The sequence below is a fragment of the Cervus elaphus genome, chromosome 9 (assembly GCF_910594005.1).
Source record: "Cervus elaphus chromosome 9, mCerEla1.1, whole genome shotgun sequence".
Classification (NCBI taxonomy): Eukaryota; Metazoa; Chordata; class Mammalia; order Artiodactyla; family Cervidae; genus Cervus; species Cervus elaphus.
In genome coordinates, this window is record NC_057823.1 from 69,957,929 (window position 1) to 69,976,745 (window position 18,817).

At 46.8% G+C, this 18,817-nt stretch overlaps 1 protein-coding gene across 1 annotated transcript in view; it reads right to left on the bottom strand.

The window, feature by feature from the left end:
* ADAM19 (ADAM metallopeptidase domain 19) overlaps window positions 1-18,817 on the bottom strand; it is an 86,272-nt gene that overhangs the window by 31,672 nt on the left and 35,783 nt on the right. Inside the window, exons 5-7 of the mRNA XM_043913411.1 lie at window positions 15,416-15,492; window positions 5,495-5,678; window positions 4,637-4,702 (exon numbers count right to left, since the gene is read on the bottom strand). Of these exons, the coding sequence (XP_043769346.1) occupies window positions 4,637-4,702; window positions 5,495-5,678; window positions 15,416-15,492 (327 nt within the window). The remainder of the gene's footprint in view (window positions 1-4,636; window positions 4,703-5,494; window positions 5,679-15,415; window positions 15,493-18,817) is intronic.

The window sequence follows — 18,817 nt, forward strand, 5'->3', positions numbered from 1 at the left end:
AATTATGAAGGAATGCTTCATGGCTTAAAGATAAAATTTGCCACAACTGCAGCCTAAATTTGAAAAGAACAGGTATGTCCCATACACTGCTGTGGTAACACAGAATTACTGTGTTACTATCTGAATTACTCTGGATATACATGAATATATGTTACCTCAAACCTTCACATCCTTCCTCCACAAAATCCCACAAGAATATTCAAGAACAAAAAGAACACACACCCTGGGGTATTTGTCTGGATAGGGGTATGTCTCAGCCACGATACAGGGAGAAACACTTTTCCTTTTCTCCCACTGCTTTGGGACCCTCCTGGGCCTCCATCAGAACTGCAACCAACTCACTTTCATGACTGCTTTTTACACAGTTAAATTGCATGTAAGACTCTGGGACTCAGACCTTTCCAAGGTGTCAATCCTGAAGCTTCTCTTTACAGAGTCACTGCATTTCTAAACTGGTCTCACTACACAGCAGGTGCTGCAGCATTTAGCGAATATTCATTAGAACATCAGAGGCAGACTTCATTGTCTTTCAAATATATTAATCCTATCTTCAAACAACTACCTGATAATACCACCACAGTTTAAGGAAAGTATCATGCTGTCCTGAAGAGCTTCAGGCAAGAGTCAGTCAACTTTTTTTGGTAAATGGCCAGGTTGTTAATATTGTAGGCTTTGCAGTCATACTGTCTCTACCAGAACTACTCAACTTGGCCATTCTAGCTCAAAAGTAATCATGGACAGTACATGCATGGGTGTGTTTCAGAAAAACTTTATTTATAAAAACCTGGAGTGGGCTGGATCTGGCCATGGGCTATAGTTTACAGACCTCTGATGTAAAGAAAACAGCACCTCCTCTTTACACTTTCTGGGTAGACCAGACACTAAAGCACAGTGCATGACCTGGTCTTTCCCAACTGGCCCACGTCCTGTCTGTATCTTGAAAGTCCTTGGCAGGCCTGTTCTCACAGCTACCCTGTCTGCTCCTACAACATCCCATCTTGCTCTTCCCCTGTCTAGGTCTCCCGCTTTACCTGAGGAATGAATAAGCTGAAAACCACCCCGGGGAACTTCCCTGGCAGTTCAATGGTTAAAACTCTGGGCTTCCAAAGCAGGGGGAGCAAGTTCGATACATGGTCGGGGAACTAATATCCCACATGCTGCACTGCATAGTCAAAAATAAAATAAAAAGCTTAAAAAAAAAAAAAAAAGTACCTGCTCTACCTTTCTAAAAACAAATAAAAAAAACAAAACAAAAAGCAAAGACAAATCACTCCAAGTGCTCCAAACTAGGCCCAGGGAGCTGCTTGATCATTTCTACTGCTAAAAACCCTCTCTCCAGGCAGTAACGCCATCCTTGTCTATACTCCCGATACCAAGTTCAGAGCCCAGGAGAAAGAAGCCTGGCCTGTCTCAGCACCAGGTTATAAATCACAGATAAGGTAGTCGGCCCTGTCCCTGTCTTTCCGTCCTTTCAGATTAATTCATTGTCAGGAATACATTGCTGCCTGTGGAGGATACGAGGCCACTTGGAGAGGGAGTGGGGGAAGAGGAGGTGACGGGGAGAGGGATTTGTGAGCCTGTGGGCCCAGCCTGGCCTCTCATATCCTCCACCCACCCCTGTCGTAAATCAGCCAAAGCCGGGACCTAGGAAGTTAGCACAGAGCCTATCCACCATCCACAGAGTGGCAAGAATCATGGCCTGTGGCAACACCTGCGAGGCTGCTGGTGGAGGCACTGTCTTCTAGAACAGAAAGACAGTTCTCCAGGGTACCACAGTCCTGAAGGCACCTGGGGCTGACACTTTTCCTCTAGGGGTTTTGCTCTGGAGGTCAGGAGACTAAGGACCCCAATTCATACCCTGCCCTCACTTCTCCAGCTTCTAGACTCACATTCACTGAAATCTTAAAACCTGGCACCAAGAGTCCTCTGGGGAGACTGCAGGGCCAAAGGGCAGCCTCACCCCACCTTTACTTTAGAGCAGCTGTGTTTCTACACGCTTAACTCTCAGGATCCCAGGAGCTGTCATCTGAACAAAGATTCTGTGGCTCAAAGAAAGGATATCCCTGGTCCAGTGGCTAAGATGCTGTGCTTCCACTGCAGGGGGCACAAGTATGATTTTTGACTGGGGAACTAAGATCTCGCATGCCACACAGCATGGCCAAAAAATAGGGGGAAAAAAATGGTTTGAGACTACCATATTAGATGACCTTAGGTGTAAGAGGGTCCTCACCCCTGCTTCAGCTTGGAGAAGTCTGTTTTCACTGGACTTTTATATTAGACATTGGAAAGGAAATCCTACCAGGAAAACAAAAATAATCAAAAGCTACTGATTTAAATCAACCTTAGAGGAGCTCAGCTTTCAACCAGCAATCCTCCCACTAAGGCAGGTCTGTGAGTCAGGGGCCAGGGCCATCAGCCCCTCCCAGACTGCATAGCTGTGGCTTTCAAATCACCTTTGGCTTTTGCTCCCCACACCACTCCCCCAACCTGCACACACACCAGTCTTTGGAAATGAAAACAAAAGGCAAAAAAAAAAAAAAAAAAAGCTGCTGGAACAACCAACACCAACATCAATTAAAAAGCAAAACTCCTCTCAAAGCAGAACAAGATGTTCCATCAGCCTGGAGGGCCTGGCACCTCCTTCTCTGTCCAGTAAATGACTCTATATCCTTGCAGACACCATGGTCACCTCCTGCTGCCTCCAACACTGGAAGGCAGCTCCCCTAGCATGAAGTCAAATGTTCTCCCCCACCCCATACAACCTCCGGGACCTGTGTTGTGGACTAACCACCTGAGAATAAGCCTCTGGGGAGCTGGTCAGGAATCCATCTTGTAATAGGAGGTAAAGCGGCAGGGCACAACTTCTGAAAGAATGACTGAGCCCAAGGACAAAACATAAACCGATTAGAATCAAATGGGACCAAAATGGCAGACAAGACTAGACCTTAATCAACAAGTGAAATGACACACCCAGAGGTGATGTGACAGTTCCACTGTTAAAAGACCAAGGAGTGGATGGTGGCCCAAATCCTGGAAGTCTCCACCCCCTCCCAAAAATAGGTGGAATAATCCTCCCACTCTCTAACATAGGAAATTACCCAGCCTATAAAAACTAACCACACCAAATTTCGCGGCAGCATCCGCCCTCTGTGATGGCCAGGACTCTGTTTGTGGAGTGTGCCTCTCTCTACATCTGAATAAAACCACTTCTTATCTATCACTTTATTTCTCACTGAATTCTTTCTGTGATGAGACACCAAGAACCTGAACCTCATTGGGTCCTGAAACCAGGTACTGTGGGTTTGGGCTGGGTTTGAGTCCCAAGCAGGGTTTTGGCTGGGTTCGAGTCCCAGCCATGTGGGTTTAAGTCCCAAACTGGATTTTGTCTGGGTCTGAGTCCCAGTCTGAGGTAAACGGTTTCTAGCTGGATGGAGTGTGACAGACAGGAGTTTGATGAATGCTGTCAAAGGGAGCCCCAGGTGAGGTGCAACACTAGAACTAGGGAGCGAGCAGTTCACCTCACCTTCCATGCCTGAAAGATACGTCAGTATGTGGTTGAGCCACTACACAGAGTGAGAATGAGGTAAAATACGGCTAACTTAGGCAAACCTGGGGTCTGACCTCGCTCTTTAGGAGTCAGCTTCAGTACCACCCCCTCAGGAAGGTTCCCCCCAGTTCCCAAGACCATGCTGGGTCCCTCTTTATCTGTGCTCTAATCCTCTCCAATGAGCAGTCATCACACTTGGAACTAGAGAGTTTTTATGCTGCTCCTGTAAACTCTGCCATGTGGGGGGCAGGTCTGTATCTCTGTGGTCTAAGCACTGTGCTTGACACATAACAGAGAATCAAGAAATCAATGACTAAATGAAATGAAAGAGTGAGGGACATGAGTGTTTATTAAATTTTAGAAGCCAAGGCACAAGAGAACCTAACTTGAAGAATGTGGAATTAAAGGCCAAACAGCTACTCCTTTAGGTAAGTTGCCTGTGCATCAGGATCACATGGAGGCTTGTTGAAACATGGATTGTTAGACCCCAGCCCCACATCTGGGGATTCAGAATATCTGGGTGCAGACCCCGAATCTGTATGGTCACAAGCCCCTTGGTGCTGCTCATGCTGCTGGACTGGGGATCACATTTAGGGAACTTCAGCTTAGGTACTCATTTGGCACCAACATGATTATAAAATGGATCCACATGTTGGCAGGAAATTGTTTTCAATCAGATAAATGCACTCCTTATCTTTGCAAAAAAAAAAAAAAAAATTTTTTTTTTTTTAATTTCTAGAGAGAATTCATGGACTCCCAAAGAGTAAGCACAAAAACCTAAGGATCTTCCAGATCTGGTCTAGGAGTGTTAATCCAAATAACAGTCTTTGTCCTGATTTTCTGATTAATGTATTGAGATTGAACAGACTTCTCCTTGCTTTTTTCCCCAACTATGTTTAAAATAGCAAAAAGAGTCTTTGGTCAGATTTAAGGTGAAAATTACATGACAAACCGGAAGAAGACGCATTTTTTCATTATTTCCCCCATTCAGCATTTAGCACTTCAACATTTCCCCAAAGCAGTTTGAAGGCTGGAATGGAAGTGATTAAGAAAGTGATTTTTCTGTTAAACCCCACTGCCCCTCCTTACCTCTGCATAATCAGCCACAAGGTAAAGCTCCACATACTTCATGGAGTGTAAATCTTCCCTTTTCATCTAAGGAAGAGACATAAGCACATCAGAGCTATGGAAATGGTGGACTTGACCTCATTTCAAAACACTGCTCAGAAGTGGTGGAGTTAATAAGCTGTGAACCTCATTACCAGGTTCCAGAAACAACTCAGCTATGATCATCTCGCCATCACCCTCACTACACCTTCTGCCCGCCATCTTGGTTATCACTGGAGGCTGCTCTGGGACACTGGGTCCAGCCCTTCAGTCTCCAAAAATAATGAGCTGGCTGTCCAGTGCAGACAGAACAGAGGCCAACATACTGTGAGGGAACATGCTGACAATCAAATTCCCAAAAATATTTAAACCACGTAACTCTATCTTTGGTATAAATAAATACAAACATTTTGTGCATGTGGTTAAGCGGCTATTTCAAAAAGGGAGGCATATATTTTTTTTCTCACATTTTAAAGTTTCTGAAATCAGCACCTTAGAGTATTTTAAATGAAGTAAGGTTTTCCACCAAAGCAGTTAATCTATCAAATACAAGGGTTTCTCACACTCAACAATGACTTAGACTAAAAGGAAAACACTGGGACTTCCTTGGTGGTCCAGTGGTTAAGACTCCACGCTTCCAGTGCAGGGGGTGCAGGTTCAATCCCTGGTCAGGGAACTAAGATCCCACATGCTATGTGGCACAGCCAAAAAATTATTTTTAAATAAACAAAAGGAAAAAGCTATTTTCTCCTTCTTAGCCATCTTCGTTCAATTTAGATCCAAGGAAAGGGTGCTCAGAAGGGATTATCTCCTGGCTGACTCTTGTACTGAGAAACTCACCCTGCGAGGTCGCTTCTTGGTCTGGTTTGTAAACTGGGGGACCCAGTCCCTGGCGGTGGGCTCGAACCCACAGTTCCCGAGAGGCAGCTTGAGATGTTCGGATCTGTAAATACGGTGGTGGCTCTCGCTGTCAGGAAGGGGCTCGATGACGTAGCTGAGGTTACTACTCACTATAATCAGTCCTCTGTCGACAAGAGAATTGGAATCTCTGGTCAAAGACTATGGTAATGGAAAAGCCCCTTGCTCGGGTCTCAGTTTCCCCATATGCAAAATGGCACAGCTGGTTTTGATCACTGCTTTTTAATCTTATTATGGGGTCGTGCACTCCCTGGTGAGAATCTGATGCAAACTTGGACCTCCTCTCCAGAGAAATGTGGACAGGAGATGTGGTGCACAGTTTCAGGGTGTGAAAGCCTACCATTGAGAAACTTGAAGGTTCTAAAAGGGCTGGAACAGGGACTGTTAATACTTGTAAAGGATGGCAGAGCTAGAATTCCAAAAAGCCGCCCAATCCCAAACATGGCATACAGCAAATCACAGGTCAAAACTTTACAGGCTGAGAAAGAGATGGTATGTTGACCATAGGAACAGTGCTGGTCTAGGGGAGAGGAGACCCAAGTTCTAATCTTAGCTCCAATATTAAATTGCCAAACGCTCTTCAACAAACTTCTTCAATCACTCTGTGCCTCAGTTTCCCCAGAGGCAAATGCCAATGTTAATTCCCTAACTTCACAGGACTCCTGGGATGATTAAATGGAAAGACAAGTATCTTTATATTTGGAAGCCAAAGCTAGAGTCATCAGCTACCAGCCCCAATTCCCCTGGATCAGCAATGCAGCTCTGTGGTGAGGTGGTGGCCACAACCAAGCATATGTGACTACTTTTTTCTCTGGGTTACAGATGCTAGCCTTGAACTCAGAATAAAGATGTACATTTGTTCATTATATTCTTTTACTCATTGAGACCTTACTCTGTGTTAGATGTAATCTAGACACAATCCTTGTCCTTGAGTAACTCACATTCCACTGGGGGACAGACAGACATTCATTCCACAAATGCTTCCTGCTATGTGTCAGGCATTGTGCTAGTTGCTAAGGATGGAGAAATAAACAGGACAGATAAGATGCCTGCCCTCATGGAGCTTAGAGTCTGAACATGGGAATAAATCATTGTAGCATGTAACAGAGAAAGCAAAAAGCTTTCCCCACCCTTAACCCTGATGGATTGGACACAGCTGCATGGAATGCTGCATCATTGAGGCTTCTGGGCCCTTTATCTGGATTCAGTGAGAAAGAGTGCCATGACTTATCATCAATCACTATCACCAATATCAATGGAAGGGACAGCAGAGGCCCATGTAGCAGGTATCTACCATCCTTGACACAAGATGAAAACTAGAGCAAGGGAGTGTGACCAGGGCCCTGGGGAAGGAAGATCCCAGCAATGAATCCCAGGAGTCCCATAGCATTTTGTGTGCTCCAAAACCTCAGCTCTATCCACCCAGAAATTTCAGAAGGTAAAGGACCTGGCAGGACCTCTCTTAGGCTGTCTCAGCTTCCATCCCCACCCTGGACCCCTCCAGATCCCCACCCAGGTTTTGCCCTTTGGGAAGAGCCTGCGAGGCTCTCAGGAGAGACAGCGCCAGGTCCTAGTCAGCAGCAGCCCTTCCTGGAATCCATCCCTGGTTGACCTCGTTCCAGTGCCAGGGAGCCTGACGACTTTCCGGCTGCCTCGCCCAGGCTGACACAGCAATCCCAAGCCAGCCCCCAGCGGGACACCTAAGGTGCTCTCTGAGCAGCTGGGGGTGGGGATAGAGCAAAGACTAAGGGTCACATCCGCTCCTGAGTCCAGACGGGAAAGGGCAGAGGGCAGAGCTGCTGCGGGCATCCTGTTCCCAAGCTATCTGCTCATCTTGGTTGACCAAGGCCCCTCCCAACCCCTCAGTTTCCCCCAAAAGCTGCAAACACTGGAAGCAAAGGGCCTGACCACAAACCAGGTAACAGCTTTGTCTGCATTCTGCTGTGGCTATGGAAATAACTCAGTGGGTGGAAAGTCCCGGTGTAGCTGACAGGGCATCGCCTGAACAAGCCTCTAGGCCAAATAGGACAGACCACACAGGATTCTGGTGCACAGTGAACAGCAATCGCGGTGGCTATAAATCACTGAGTCTGTGCCATCGACCATGCACTGCGCTAAGTATTTTACTATTCATACAAACTTCTATGATTCTTACAAATATTATCCTCATTTTACAAATGAGAAAACTAAGGCTCAGAGAGGTTAATTAACTGACCAAAGTCACACAGACAAGAAGAACCTAAGCAGCCTGGTTCTATGTCCTGGGATCTTAACCATGACCTCACACTGCCTCTGTCATAACAGCCCTGTAGAGTGGCTGTCAGTGACAAAATCAGCAACTCTCCTCTGAGGTGTGATTGGCCCTCATCCAGCTCGCTCGTCGGAAGTAAGACACCAGCTGGGAGAGGCATTGTCTACTTTTCATTTTTAGACACCATTTTGGGGAGAGTTAATTATGTGCCAGGCTTCGCAGAGTAAAGAGTCTGGAGTAAAGAGTGCCCCGCCAATGCAGGCGTTGCAGGTTCGATTACCAGATTGGGAAGATACTCTCGAGAAGGAAATGGCTACCCACTCCAGCATTCTTGCCTGGAGAATTTTCATGGGCAGAGGAGCCTGGAGGGCTCTACAGTCCATGGGGTCACAAAGAGTCAGACACGAAGGAGTGACTTAGCACACAATTATATGCCAAGGGCTCTGCATACAATTATTCTTATTTCATTCCCACATTAATGCTATAAAGCACCATCATGGGTCCCATTTTATAGATAAGGAAATTGAACCTCAACGAGATTAATTAACAAACTCTCATGGGTATTGTGTGGCCAAAAATTTAAGGTCTGGCAGAGTCTAGGCCCTACACCCTTAACCTCTGTGCTATCTGCCTCTATCAGTGAGTTTGAAATCTATGAGTCAGAGATAATAGGATAAAAGCTCCCAGAACTATCCATTAGAATACTCTACAGAATGTATTAAAAATGCCTATGTCCTAGAGACTGTCACGCAGAGTGAAGTAAGTCAGAAAGAAAAAAACAAATATTGTATATTATCGCATATATGTGGAATCTAGAAAAAAATGGTACAGATGAACCTATTTGCAAAGCAGAAATAGAGACATAGACATAGAGAACAAACATATGGACACCATGAAGGGAAAGGGGACGGTGGGATAAATTGGGAGACTGGGATAGACATACAATTATATACAACATATAAAACAGGTATCTAATGAGAACCTACGGCACAGCACAGGGGGAGGGGGGCCGGGGAATACCTGTGTCCAGGCCCAGTCTAGGAAATGCAGATTCTGTAGTCTGAGCATTTGCACTGTGAGCAAGCCCCACGCAATCCCCTGCACAGTCACACTCAGCAGCTCTGACCTGGAGCCCAGCCTCTGGAGGGTCCCGTCTTTTCACAGAGCTCCAAGCAATCCTGTTCCAGGGAGTGGGCAGGTTACCACTGGAGAAATACAAGCTCAGAGGGACCTGAGGGTCCTTGAGCAACAGGACTCTATGGCTGCTCTCCGCCCCTCCTTCATGTGGTCCCCCATACTTGTCTGTCACAGCTGCCATCCCCCTACTCCCTAGGGTGGAGAAGAGGCAGGCAGGGACCCCCGCACGTCACAGGGAAGCCAGCTCTGAGAGTGGGGGGGATCTGTGAGAACCTAGTTCCCGGGGCCTCCCCTCTCACCACCCCCAAGCCCTGCTAACCGTCCTGCCCTGAGCACGCCCCAGTCATTTCTCCTCCTAAACATCTCTGCTGATCTAATTTGTGAAATGTAAGCACTGGCAGAGATTCTCCTGGGGGGTGCTCAGGAGGGAGACTCAGGAGGCTGGGTGGCCAGGACCTCACACGCAATTCTCCACTCTGCCCGGCATCCTATTCCTCATTGTTGAGAGCTTGATACAAATGAAATTGTACAGAGGAAGCCTGGCAGGGCAGGGCAGACAGGCAGTGGATTTAACCCCTCAATGACTGCTGGACTCGCTCAAATGCATCCTTCCAGGACCTAGGTTGGAGAACAGCTTCCTGGGAATTAGTCCATTCAGAGCTAAACCTGAAGGGGACGCAGCCTTCTGAAGGCTACATCCAGAGCTTCTTATCACTCCATCACCCTTTCCTTCCCTCAAAATGTGCGAGCGAGTGAGAAGGAGGGGGTTTCAAAGGCAGCACCAAGGGGAGCCAAGAAGGCACATGGGTGAGGTGATCCCTCCGGCATGAGGGTGGGAGTCTGGGCTCAGGACAGGGGACATACCTGGATTCAAAGTCTGGCTCTGCTGTCTGCTAGCTGTGGGGCATGGTACTCAACAAGACTGCCCTCTCATAGGGCTGCTATGAAAACTGAAGTCATAGGCAGTGCTTACTAACCATTAGGGTAATATTTTAAAAGGACAGCCAATAGTCAGTGGGCATGTATTATACATCAGACTGGTTCAAGGCATCTTATCAGTAGCTATTCAACACATATGTACTGTGTGCACCCAACATGTGCCAGGGACAGTTTTAGGCACTGGGGTTGCAGCAGGCTTATATATAAAAAAAAAAAAATCCCTGCTCTCAAGGAGGCTGCACTCATCATCTAGTGTAAACCCACCAATGACGTCACTACTGTTGCTCCCATTTTACAGATGAGAAAACTAATGCGAGAGATCTGAAGCACGGCATCGGGCTTTAAAGCAGGAACTGCCTGACTCCAGAATCCACACCTGGCACAACCTGGCGCTGCCCCGTGAGGGTTTACTCAGTGCCTGACACACAGGTGGCTCGCCTCATTTGTTCTGCAGAAGGAAGGCCAGGCAGGCAAAAGGGCAGCCAGGCACAGCCTGGCTTCTTCTGTCCCGGGCAACCCGCCTCCCAAAACTGCCTCCTCTCCCCGTGGCGCAGAACTTCCGACACTGAAGGATCCTTTCCATGGTCTGGTCTACCCTCCTTTCTCAGACAAGAGGAACAAAAGCCCAGAGACACAGGAACTTGACCAAGGTCACTGAGTGAGGAGCTAGGGGCACATCCCAGGCCTCCTGTCGTCCCGGCCTCATTACTTATGGGCGGGGCCCTGACGCTACCCTCAGCCCCCCACCCAGGACCCGCTCCTGCACCCTGGGCACCATCTAGAGGGCTGAGTGAGGCTCACGGGAGGCAACAGCCTGGCCGATGTGAAGCCGGAAAGAAATGAAATCAACCAGGGAGAGGAACACTCAACAGATCACACAGCCGAGAGGTGTGAGGCGAGATCTGAAACTCAGATCGCTCGACTCTGAACTGTGAGCTCCTTCCAAGCCCTCACACACACGTTCGCACATATCCTCCTGTGCTCACTCTCAGCTTCGTACTCTCTCCCCCAGAGTCTGAGTCCGGGGAGCTGGGGTAAGGCACACTGAGTGTGGGCCCCAGAGCACTGAGGACACATCTGCTATAATCTGAGTGATGCATCAAACAGAGGACTATAGATGATCTACTGTGTGTCTCTGAAAAACTTTACATGTAAGTAAACCTGCCAGACATTAGTACGTAAGATACTATGCAACTATTAAAAGAATGGGTTTGATCTATGTGTGTCTAAGACATAATATTAAATTGAGGGGGTAAAAAAACTGACAGAATGGTATGTACAGGGTAATCTCATCTGGATTGAAGAAATCATATATATATACACGATTGCATATTTCAATTATGTATACCCCTCCAACAGTGATTACAGATGGGAAATGAGGTTGACTGAAAGGGCAGGACAGGGTAAAGAATTTTCACTTCTTTAGTTTTATGCTCTTTGTATTAACTGACTGTTTAACACACCCATTAGCTATATAATGATCACTTTTAAGGAGTATTTTCTTTACAAATAGACCGATCATTCAGGTTAAGAAAATGTTTTTACTGCAATCAATACCTCTCCTGCTGACACACAGGCAGTGAGCTGGGTAAGCTGGGGACACACACATGGGGGCACACACATGTACACACAGTGTCTACCAAAACTCACAGGTTCAGTCAAGGACCTCTCAGCCCAGTAATGCCTAGATTTCCTCACAGATAATCACTGCTCCTAACATTTCTACTTTGTGTGAATCTGCAAAGCATGTGTGCACACAAGATGCTGTGCAGGACATTGAGAAGATGAGTCCTTCATAGAAGACAGGCTTGGGGACTGTGGATACTACGCTGTTATCAGTCACTAAATCATGTCCGACTCTTTCCAATTCCATGGATTGGAGCCCGCCAGGCTCCTCTGTCCACAGAATTCTCCAGGCAAGAATACTGGAGTGGGTTGCCGTGCCCTTCTCCAGTGGATACTAAACATCCCTAAGAAATGGTGTGCCACATCTTTCCCTTGTATAGTTTGTAAGTATCCACAGCTGCCACTCAAATCTCAAAGGGGTCACTAGCCTAAACAAGATCACAAAGCATTATATCACATATCCATGTTTCTTTTTGGAAGGAGTATTTCTAAAAGGAAACACAAGAAAGTGGTTAACAATGACTACCTCTAGGGAGAGGGATTCAGGAAACAGGAAGAGACCTTTTCCACTGTACATTCTTATATTATTTGAATTTGTTTTTACTATGATCCTGTATTACTTCTTCAGTTAAATTAGCCTAAAGTACTGCCTGGGGGAGAAGAGGGGACCCAGCAACAGCCTAGAAACTTAGCTGAATTCCTCTGGATTTGGATCATCACCCTGAGGATCCTACTTGGTATAAATCCTACCTACTTTCTCCAAATCACAAAGTGCTTGTTTCCAGGAGAGAAGCACAATTGCTATGGAGATTTTCCATTGCAGCATCACTTTATGAGCCTTGGTGGGGGGACAACGTGAGGGCTTCATGGGTTTGAAGCCTGCTGCTGCTGCAGCTGCTCCTTGTCCAGAGTCCGAATTGAGCCATCTGGCTTGCGTTTCCAGCTCTTAAATCAGTCAGGCCCACAGACACCCTTGGCTTCTTAAGGTGCGTAGCGAGAAGGCTGGTTAAATAAGGCGGGTGGACCCCACCAGAGGTAAGCATGCCAAACAGAAACACATGGATGGCTCACTCGGTTTTCCCCTGTCAGCATGGCTGTGGGAATGATTTATAAGAGGCTGGGCCAAGTTCCCACTGCTGCAGACCAAGAGGACAGAGGAAGAGGCAGAGAGAAATGAGTTGCACCTGCATGTTCCCTTCCGTCCTCCTTGGGACAGACGTTGTTTACTTGCAGGCTGCAGGTGGCGGTGGCTGGGCCTGTAAACACCACTGGGAGTTGGCTGGGCTCAATCAGGTCACTTGAGCAGGGGATTTGGGGCCACTGTTATGGCCTCCCAGCCAAAGCTTGTTTCCTGCCTAATTCCCTCCGGCCGACTCAGCCTGAAGCCTTACAGAGGAGACGGCTCAATTTATAAACAAACACATGGGATCAGCAGCATGATGGGCCTCACATTGGCATGTGAGCCTGGGTGAGTCTCAGAATGGCTTCACTGTGGTAAGATAATAGTAATCCTGTCTACAAGCTGTAGAGTTAACACAGCACTTAGCATTGTCCACCATGCCTATCATCCATCCCCACTTTACAGACGAGAGACTGAGGGCCCAGGAAATTACTTTTATATGCCTGTCTTCCCTCCACCTGTGTAGGGCATGGGCAGAGAGCAGACACCCAATATTAAGTTGCCGAATGAAAGGAGCAATCATTAGTGTCCATCAATGGATGAATGGATAAAAAAAGGTATGGTACCTATATACAAGGGAACACTACTCAGCCATAAAAAAGAACAAAATAATACTATTTGCAGCAACAAGGATGAACCTAGAGACTGCCATACTGAGTGAAGTAAGTCAAAGATAAACATTATGATATCACTTATATGTGGAATCTAAAGAAAAAACGGTACAAATGAACTCATTTACAAAACAGAGTCACAAATGCAGAAAACAAGTGGGGGAAGGGATAAATTGAGAGACTGGGATCGATGTATAGGTACTACTGTATATAAAACAGATGACTAGTAACTACCTACTGTACTGCACAGGGAACTCTACTCAATACTCCCTAGTAGCCTATATTGGAAAAGAAAGTAAAAAAGAGTGGATATGTGGACATGTAAAACTGATTCACTTTACTGTACAGCAGAAGCTAAACCAAAACACTGTAAATCAACTCTACTCCAATAAAAATTAATTTAAAAAAAGAAATGATTATTGACTGAATCAATCAAGAGAGAGGAAGGGTACACGTAGGAACATCTCCTTCTGGCTCATGAGAGCCAACATGTGTGTATCTTTCCAATGATGCCTTTAGTAACATCACATTGACAGCTTTGAATTGGTCATGGTGGGAATATTTTTATCACTGTATTAGCAAATGCTAAAAATAAGGGCTTTTCTTCTGTTTCTGTTTTCACAGAGCTAGTTTACTGACACACTGGGTACAGGTACTACATAGTATAGGCAATTAAAACTGAGGCAATGAGTACAGACAATTAGGTTTTTCAAATCATCATCCCTTTTCCAAAAGGAGGGGAGGGTGGGAAGAGTATAAATAAATGATATTTATTACTTCAATAGACATGTATAAATCCTACTATATGCAAAGCACCAGGGTAGGCTGGAGGACAGAAACAGATATTGAGACAGAATTCATCTTCTCAAGGGACACACATACTCAGGTATAAACTATAACTTGCACACGAGTCATCTGGGGATCCTGGTAAAGTGCAGGTTATGATCCAGTAGCTCTGGGTGGGACTTGAGATACTGCATTTGAACAAGCTCCTAAGTGATGTTGATGACGCACCTCTTTGGGCCTCACCTAAGAAGCAAGGGTCTGGGAGGTGACCAAGTGCCCGTATGTACGGGCCAGTTAACTATCTGTTAGCACAATCTATGCTCTTGTGCTATCTCAATGTGCAATCCTCACAATATAACAGAGGTCTAGTTCCCTTACCCACATTTTACAAGTGACACAGCTGGTCAACTGCTATTGGCTCAAAGCCATGTTGTCTGGCTCAGAGAATGAAGTCACTCTCTTTCCAACATGCCTCTAGATGGAACTTTTCACATTTCCTGTCCTGAAGATTATCCTTGCTCCTCCCTTCTCTTCCTGCTCTTTTCACTAGCTGCCCATTTCCCTTTTTACTGCTTATAAGCATTTCTACTGGAGAAGAACAAAGGAGAAGTGGGAATAAATGCTCCAACTCATCAATTTCAAGTGTACGAACCATGTCCTTCATGTCCGGTATTTTGGTGCTTTGACATCTGGGACCTTGCCCCTGCCCCCAGGGTTAGCCAGTTCCCTGAGACAGAACTCACCAGTGAGCACAGCATGCTGTTCCAATGGGGCTCTCATTCTCTGGGCCACCACCCTCTTGCCTGTTCACCCCAGGGCCAGGTACCAGGCACCTAGGGACAGCCCCATGCCTCAGATCCCACTGAAACTATTCAAATTAACCAATCCTAAGCCCACTTACCCCACCTTGCCTGTTCTCTTCCACAGAAACCATAATAAAGACTTGCCCATATTCCCTCTCCCCCTCTGCCTCCTGAGTGACCCTTGTGCCCCCCACCAAGCATGGCATGACCGGTCCTCTTGGGATCTGGAGTATAACCATCTTTCTAATGGCAGTTGTCTAATACTCTGTTGGCTTCCACATACCCAAATAATAATAAAACCTCAAGTTCCCCAGGAAAGAGTATCTCAATCCCAGTTAATTTGTGGGTTATTTTTATCATCATCATGAAGGATTATCATTTCCGTTATCCCTCCCGAGCTCAGCCTTTCTCAGAGCTGGTTTGCACACATTCTCTATGGACAGCTTCTCAAAGTCCCTGCCCAAGGCCAGCCCCACTTGTCCTAAACATTCCATTCTTGGGGCCTCTTACCTCATTCCCCGGCAGGTGCTGAGCGTGACACTGGACTGCTCCGCCTTCCTCACTGTCCCGTGGTAAAAGCAGTGATCCTAGCAAGGAGAGAGTGGCGGTCAGACCACAGGACACTGACAAGTCAGCCATGCCGGCATCCTGAGACAGTCAGGGACGATCGTACATCTACCGTAACCTTAGATCTGCAAAGAGCTTCCCCAGCCACTGTTTTATTTGATCCTCATGATATTCCTGGGAGGAGGGACAGGGCAGATGCCATCATCCCCACTGAACCAATGAAGAAGCCGAGGCTCAGAGGAGCAAAGGGATTTGCTGAAGGTCTCTCTGCTGGTTGGAGAAGCCAGGATTTCAGATCTCTTTCTAAGACATGACGCTGGTCACAGGAAACACTGGCTTCTGAAAAGCTTGCCTCACCACTGGAGTCACCTCTGTGACCAGCCTCCATGAGAGCTGAACTGTGTCCCCACCAAAATTCAGGTCTACCCACTCTGCATTTCCAGTGTGGGGGGTACAGGTTTGATCCCTGTCAGGGAACTAAGATCCCACAGGCCATGTGGTACGGACAAAAAAAATTCATGTCTACTCAAAACCTCAGAATGTGATGCTACTTGGAACAGAGTCTTTGCAGATATAACTAAATCAAGATGAGGCAATACTGGACAAGTATCCATATAAAAAGAGAAAAGGACACTGATACACACACACCAAGAAGAAGGCCATTTGAAGGTAGAGGCAGAGATTAGAGTGATGAAACTAGAAGCCAAGGGGGTACCAAGGATGGCCAGGAGCCACTAGAAGCTGCAAGAGGCTACGAAGGATCCTTCCCTAGAGACTACAGTGAGAGCATGGCCTTGGTTTTGAACTTCTAGCCTTCAGAGATGTGAACGAACACATTTCTAATTGTCTTAAACCTCCAAGTTTACAGTACTTCGCTGCAGCGGCCCCAGGAAACTGATCTATCACCCACCTTCCTTGCCTCCCTTGAATCCCCCGCGCACCTGGACCCGACCTGATTTTGCATCTGTGTCCATGGGCACTTGCAGGCCTGCTGCTGCGCTCCCACCAGGGCATATGTCACGGCCATCTGGGCTTCCCAACCCAGCTGGATTCCTCCTGGCTACACACTGCGATGTGCCAGGCCTGGAGCGAGGCCCTAAGACACCACAGTGAGAAGAGTCCAAACTTCATAGGACTTAGCATCTTGTGAGAGCCAGTTGTAGTTTACAAGTCATACCAAGATATAAATCATAAAGAATGGCTTGAAATAAAGTTTGAGGTGTCAGCAGAGTGTTTGGTAAGTAGGGTAGCCAGAGTATTTATGAGGCAAAGCAGGACTCTGCTGAGAGTGATAAAGCGCTAAACCAGACAGACAGACACAAACCAGGGCTATCCTCAGCAGACCTATGGGTGATAACAAGGGACACATTCCTATAAACTTCGTCCCAAATAGGTCAAAAGAGATAAGTTGGAGCAAAGAGAAAAAAGGTAAAATCCCCAGAGCACAGTCTGGTTCTAAGGTCTTAAAAAGGATGTAAACTATGCAGTTGCAGACAAGGAAGCCTTATCTTTCCCCACCAACGTCCTGTGAGCAGGGCCAATCGGGAATGTCTGGCATTCGCCCACTTAACAGTCTGAGTGAGCCATCACCAGGACCACACTTGACTGCGGTTGTTCCCTGGTCCCCAGCAGGCAGGCATGTGAACCAGGAGACAGTTAAGTAAGCCATTTGTCTACATTCTCTGGTTCCAGTACCAACCAGCTCTAGGCGTGACTGCAGTGTACCAAGCTTTAAATATATATAAAGGGTCTTCACACACATCACCACATGACATAATAACGCCTGCCATTTACTGTTATTAACAACAAGAGCTAACATCTACCCAGCTCCTGCTCCTGGATAAACAACTTACAGAGATTTTTTTTTTTCCCCTTTAATTCTGATCATAGTCTTATGAGGTAGACACTCTTATTCTCATTCTCATAAAGTTGGAGAGGTTTCAAGTCATTCACAGGGCCACAGTGCAAAGTGGAGATGCAAACCCCAGCAGCCTGACTTCAGGCTCCACAGTCGGCCTATCTTAGCAAAAGCAGACCCAGCAAAGTACATGGGCTTAATTTGTCAAAGCTCTATTATTGGGACTTCCCTGGAGATCCAGTGGCTAAGACTCCATACTCCCAAGGCAGGGGTGCTGGGGTTCAATATCTGGTCAGGGAACTAGATCCCATATGCTGCAGCTAAGAGTTTCCATGTTGCAACTAAGACCCAGCACAGTCAAATAAATATTAAAAAAAAAAAAGAAGAAAAAGCTCTATTATCTTCCAACACTGACCCAGACTGAGGTGTTAGTCTAAGCCTTGCTGCTCACTGACAGCAAGCAAAAAGGCATGCTCCTTTTTCCCATCTCCTCTCAATTTCCTCATCTGTAAAATGTAGTGTTGGAAGAGATGTTTATAAATTCCCATAAAAATCAGTGATTCATCTTACCCTTCCATATCCCTGAGAGTCATATCTTAGCATATCCAATTTTCAGATGAGGAAACTCAATGTTAATATGGCTGAAAGGGTTTTTCAGGTCACACGGCTGGTTAAAGCCAAGACTAAAACCCTGGCTTCAGACCCCAAACTCTGCAACTTGTTCTACTGGAACACACTCACAGACCATTCCCCCAGTGACCTGACCTAGATCAGGGCTGGAACCCACGGGCCTGGCAATGAGCAGGATCAGGTTCCCAGAACTCCCACTACCCCCAGCCAAGTTTTGTGGGAGAGTGTGGTCCATAACACTTGGGTCAACTGAAGCTAAGTGGTTTATTCCATTCCCATTTCTCTTTGAGTCTTCAGCTCCCAAATAAGAATGCTGACTTCAAGTCCCTGGTGCTGGGTGTGGGCTTTGCAAGAGCCCAGGAGGAGGGGATGTACTGAACAAGAAAACAGAGTCACCCCTACTTTAGCTGGGATGCACCCTGGTCAACAATAGCTTTGGGAAGGAGGGGCTGTCTGGGAGGGAGGGGAAGTTCTCTCACTGCCCTCTGTTTCTCAAAGGCCCTCACAAGATCTCTGCCCAATCCTGAGAGCACAAAGAACAAGTACATGAACACAACAGCCATGAAGTCATCGCATTCCTTCTCAGTTTCTCGGCCTGAGGGGGCCACCCTGAGGGGGCTTTCATAGCAGGAAGCATGAGCTCATGGCAGACTCATGCACTGAGACCCATTCTTCGGCTCTGGGTACAGAAGTGCAGGAGCCCAACCCAGAGGAGGGTGCTTTGTGAGGTCATAATGGCGAGGGGTTTCCGAGGCTTGTCCATCCCCTCCCACCTCGCTGGGGACAGAGAACCAAAGTCTGAAAGGAGGAAGAAGTTTCAACCAGGGGCCGTGAAAAAGGTGTGGAGCCACAGCTGG